General features: G+C 40.2%; 1 protein-coding gene across 1 annotated transcript; it reads left to right on the top strand.

Moving 5' to 3' along the window:
* The first annotated feature begins 310 nt into the window (after nucleotides 1-310).
* On the top strand, nucleotides 311-2471 carry LOC133782241 (hypothetical protein At1g04090-like). Its single transcript, XM_062221482.1, has 2 exons — nucleotides 311-544; nucleotides 656-2471. The coding sequence occupies exons 1-2, from the start codon at nucleotides 469-471 to the stop codon at nucleotides 2224-2226; spliced, it is 1647 nt and encodes a 548-aa protein (XP_062077466.1). The 5' UTR covers nucleotides 311-468; the 3' UTR covers nucleotides 2227-2471.
* The last annotated feature ends 2719 nt before the right edge of the window (nucleotides 2472-5190 follow it).

Consider the following 5190-nt stretch of genomic DNA (forward strand, 5'->3'; position numbering starts at 1 on the left):
ATTATAGTATACAAAGAAAATATGATTATTATTATTATATGTACAATATAATTTTGTTTCCTGTGTAACACTTAACCAATACTGATCACGTGTTAAATATTTTGCAATATACACAGATAAAATTCTGAATTGTGTGATTCATGTTTATCGGATTCTCCATTTGGTGGTCCACCACGTACCGTATAGAAGAGTAATACTATATTCAAAATGTCAAAAAGCCTACAAACCCCGGCCAGGTCATTATTATAATGTTTGATTACTTGAAATGCTTTATGTGTAGCGACTATAATTAATGTATAAATATGTAGTCCCATCCGCTTTAACTTATTCAGCTAAACCCATTGGTGTACATCTAATACACAAAAGTGAATCAGGTTCTCAAGTTTTTTTTCCTTAATTCGTAGAGACAAAAGATAGACATATCCCACTCATTTCATATCCATTTGTCTAAAAAAAATTCACCAAATAATGGGAAATTCTTCCTCTGCTTTGCCCATTAAAACTGTTTTCAAGCTTTCATCTCCGCTACCCTCTTGGCCACCAGGTACCTATTCAATTCAATCTATGATTATATGTGTGTGCATATATATAAATTCTACTTAATAGCTTTGCTTTTAGATATTGTTCTTTTAATGATCATGAATATATTTTACAGGTGAAGGTTTTGCTAAAGGAACCATAGATTTGGGAGAGCTTGAAGTTTGTCAAATAACAAGTTTCAACAAAGTTTGGTCAGCCACTAAGGGAGGACCAGACAACCTTGGGGCGACCTTCTACGAGCCCGAGCCCGTTCCAGAAGGCTTCCACTTGTTAGGATTTTACTGCCAACCCAACAACAAGCCCCTCTTCGGATGGGCACTAGCTGCCAAAGAAACTACTAATAATGGCTCATCATCAGTTCTAACGCAACCAATTGACTACACTCTCATTTGGAGCAGCACGTCTCGCAACATAAAGGGAGATGGCAACGGCTACCTTTGGCTGCCGACTCCTCCAGAGGGCTACAAAGCTGCTGGCATCGTTGTCACCAACACACCACAAAAGCCGTCCCTCGACAAGGTCCGATGTGTACGTTCGGACCTTACGGAGCCCTGCGAGGACGAGACGTGGGTCTGGGGACAGAAAAAGGAACCAAGCAGCGACGAAGCAAATGGTTTTGATGTCTACAGTCTTCGCCCAACAAACAGAGGGATGGAATCTCCTGGAGTGAGGATTGGTACATTCACTGTTCGAAACGGGGGAAGTAGTACAAGTGCAGTAACTTCAACCTTGGCTTGTTTGAAGAACGGGAATCCTAACAAGTATTCATCGATGCCTAATTTGGAGCAGGTTGAGGCATTGTTTCGAGCTTACTCTCCTTTGATCTACTTTCATCCAGACGAAAAGTTCCTTCCTTCTTCAGTAAACTGGTACTTTGATAACGGAGCACTTTTATACAGAAAGGGAGAAGAATTGACACAACCCGTTGGGATCAAAATCGAACACGATGGGTCAAACCTCCCTGTAGGTGGGGCAAACGACGGGTCGTTTTGGCTGGACTTACCGGTGGACAAAGATGCAAAAGAGAAAGTGAAAAAGGGAGATTTGAGTAGTGCTCAAGTTTACTTACACCCCAAACCAATGTTGGGGTCCACGTTCACCGACATAGGGATATGGTTGTTCTTCCCCTTTAATGGTCCAGCAAGAGCTAAGGTGGGGCCTCTTGATATCCCTTTGGGGAAAATCGGCGAACACATAGGAGACTGGGAGCACTTGACGCTCAGAGTCAGCAATTTTAACGGAGAGTTATGGCTTCTCTACTTTTCCCAGCACAGCAAAGGTCAATGGGTCGAAGCTTCCGAACTCGAATTCGGTGGTGGCAATAAGCCGGTGGCCTACGCGTCTCTTAACGGCCATGCGCTTTACCGAAAGCCGGGTACAGTTATGCAAGGAGTTGGGGAGCTTGGAATAAGGAATGATGCTGCCAAGAGCAAATTTGTTATGGACACGGAGAAAGGGTTCTCAGTTGTGGCGGGTGAGTATCTGGGGTCTGCCATAGTTGAGCCGACATGGCTAAATTATTTGAGGAAATGGGGTCCGAGAATTGTTTACGACTCGGCCGATGAGTTGGAGAAGATTCAGAATGCTTTGCCTGGGAATGTTAAGTTGCCCAGTGAAATATTAGGGGAGGATGGTCCAACGGGTCCCAAACTCAAGCGCAGTTGGAGCGGGGATGAAGTGATATGAACATAAAGTTCGTGCTAGTGTCTTTTTCTTTTTTCTTTTTTATTATTAACTGCCCCATTATTTATTTTGTGTTATTGGGTCATTAAGGAATAATCTATTATTGCTCATTAAGTTCTTTGAATAATAATAGGAAGTAAAAGATGGGTAGTTGAGTTGGTGTACCAATTATTATAATTATTTCTTCAAAATTCTCTGTCATAGTGTGCTTAAATGATTTGATATAAAATAATTAAAAGGTTGAATTATTCTTATATATTATTTAAGTGGGGAAATTTGAGCAAAATGCTTAAAAAATATGATTTCAAAAAAGACAATGCATATTTATATTTGAGTTATTGCTTGCATTTATTTTTGCCCCTAAATTATTGTGTATTGCCAAAATCCCTCTTCAAATGTTAACTTGAAGAGTACTAAATAATATTTCAGAAAAGAAGAAAAGAACAATAGAATTTTTACGTGGTTCAGCAGTAAAAATCTGTCTAGTGTACGAGTCAATATTATTGATTCATAATACTCTCTCAAAGCTTTTTTAGAGCAACTCGACAGAGTATTCTCCGTGCCAATTTATGTGTCAAAACAAATGAAAAATACCAGACTATTTATAAATCTGGTTAATTAGGAGAATATCTTCCACTGATTCAGGGAAATTACAATCAATTATTCAAATTTGAAATAAAAGTAAATATATACATTAATTACATAATATCTCATGATAATTGAGATTTAATATCTAATAACAATGATCCCTAAGAAATAGGGAATTCCTAACAACTGTCATGCGCAAAACGCGTTGCTGATCTTGAATGCAAGGTTAACACGCTTTTGAGGTCGACCAAGACTTCGAGCTCGTTATTTCAGTCAGCCTCCTCCTCACCTTGTGGTTTCTTCAAACTCAGTCTTCGGAGACCAATGCCTTTGAGCTTGCAACTAAGGCTCGAATAATACTACATGCTCGAGAGAAGATTCATTCTTTCGAGCTTGAAACCTATGCTCGAACCTTTCAACTTGTGCTTGATCGCCAACAACAATAGATCAGGAATCACATATTTATACAAGTGTTCAACCAATGCTTGCTATTTCTGAGCTTATGCTTTTCAAGCCTACATTTCGAGGCTCATTTGTTCATTCTCGAAATTTAGATGTATCATTTTGGCCCCTCAAAAGTGTTGGTTCGAATCCTATGAGAATGAAACTTTTGAACTTCACTTTCAAACAACGTGCCCACCTACCTCACTCTAGTGCAAACAAGTGTTGTTTGGGGATTGCATACCGAGTGTACTCGAGTACCTCCTTATTCTGCACACGTCCTTTCATAGGACCTTTTTCCTGCCAGTTCTCATAATTGAATATGATCCTTTGGATCATTTTTAATACAAATCGATGGCCTAGATCCTCTCGACCTTTGATTTCCCCACCAGGACTTATATATATACCTTCTTCGTCTTCATCACTCTTATTTTCACCCCTCAGAAAGCACGAACCAGAGAGAAAAAAAGGAAAACTCGAGGTTTTCTTTGCATGTTCTCTAAGCAAAAGAAGCAAAGCAATCAAAGTACCTTCAACTCCGTGGGATCATTATTGCTTCCCGTTCTCTAGTCGAAAATCTCCTCGTTCCCGCGAACAAATTTATGTAAGTTTTCCAATCATTATATATATTTTCCAACCCCTTTTTTATTTTTTTTATTTTACCCATTTTATTTGTTCTTGATAATGGCCTTCTGGTTTTTACCAGATATTTAAGGATTCACCCTTGTATTAGACAAGTTTGTGATTTGGGTAGATTTGGTGTGATCAAAATCATTGTTTAGACCACAATTGTTTTTGGTAGAAACATGTAAAAATGGAGTTTTCAGGTAGTGGGGTACTTTGGTCATGAGTTTCGTGTAGCTTAAGAAATAGGATTTTGGATTGGGGTTTTAATGCACGAATCCTGAAAATATTATCTTTTCGGGTAACTGCCAACTTTTTCCCTATAAATCCGAGATTCTTTTAAATTGGTTGTATGCCCTAAATATCCACGGGGTATTAGCGAGTTGAAAAAGGGCATAATCCTATCAGCCACGTGGAAGCCACCTACCCGGAGCTGCTGTTACGAGTCTCTACCTCTTTAGCTCGAGGTTGCCAACGATTTAGTGGGAATAATCGAAGGCATCGGGCCAGCAGCGTGGACATCACGAGCTAAGACCGCATCAAGCTCGGGGTACGATATGGAGCTGACACCTCCAACCCTTTATAAATTCAACCACGCAATGTAAACGTGCGCCTATCAGACATCACGTGTCTACTCCATTCCTGAAATCTCGAGCAGGCAGCATAAATGTGCGTGTTCAGGCACCCCACGACTGGTTTGGGCCATGCGGTCCATTATCCCCCTTATCTATTGATTAGACCATACTTCATTGTCAGGTTTTAGGAATTAATCATGAATGTCATAGAAGTGACATGATGGGTAAGAGGGTCACAGGATGACCCTCTTTGCCAACATCCAGGTGTCCTCTCCCTATAAATATGGAGACCCTGGGTGTTGCAAAGGGTTGACTTCTAATTTGTAAAGAAACACCCTGTAAGGAATATCAGAGATATATCAATAATAGTGGCTGGTGGACTAGAAGGATTTTAACCTTTGAACCACCTAAAAAAGTATTCGAGTTATAATCTTCCTTTGAGAACATTCATATATTATAGTTCATCATTTAGCACTAATCCGTCTCCTTTTTCATATAATTATATGTTGTCGAAGAACCGTGTCAACAGTTTGGTGCTTTCATTGAGAGTTCTTAGATTGGTGCTATCGCAAAAGCCCAACCATGGTAGTTACTCGCTTGAGACATGGTAACGAGGCAAATCAACATGATGGGCAGGAGGCCCACCATGCCGCCATATCCGACGAGCAAAACCCTGAGGTTCAGCAGCGACTGGGGAAGCAGCCAATGGGCCAAGACGAAACTAGAAGTTCGGCTCCTT

The sequence above is a fragment of the Humulus lupulus genome, chromosome 6, assembly GCF_963169125.1.
Source record: "Humulus lupulus chromosome 6, drHumLupu1.1, whole genome shotgun sequence".
In the NCBI taxonomy this organism is placed as follows: domain Eukaryota; kingdom Viridiplantae; phylum Streptophyta; class Magnoliopsida; order Rosales; family Cannabaceae; genus Humulus; species Humulus lupulus.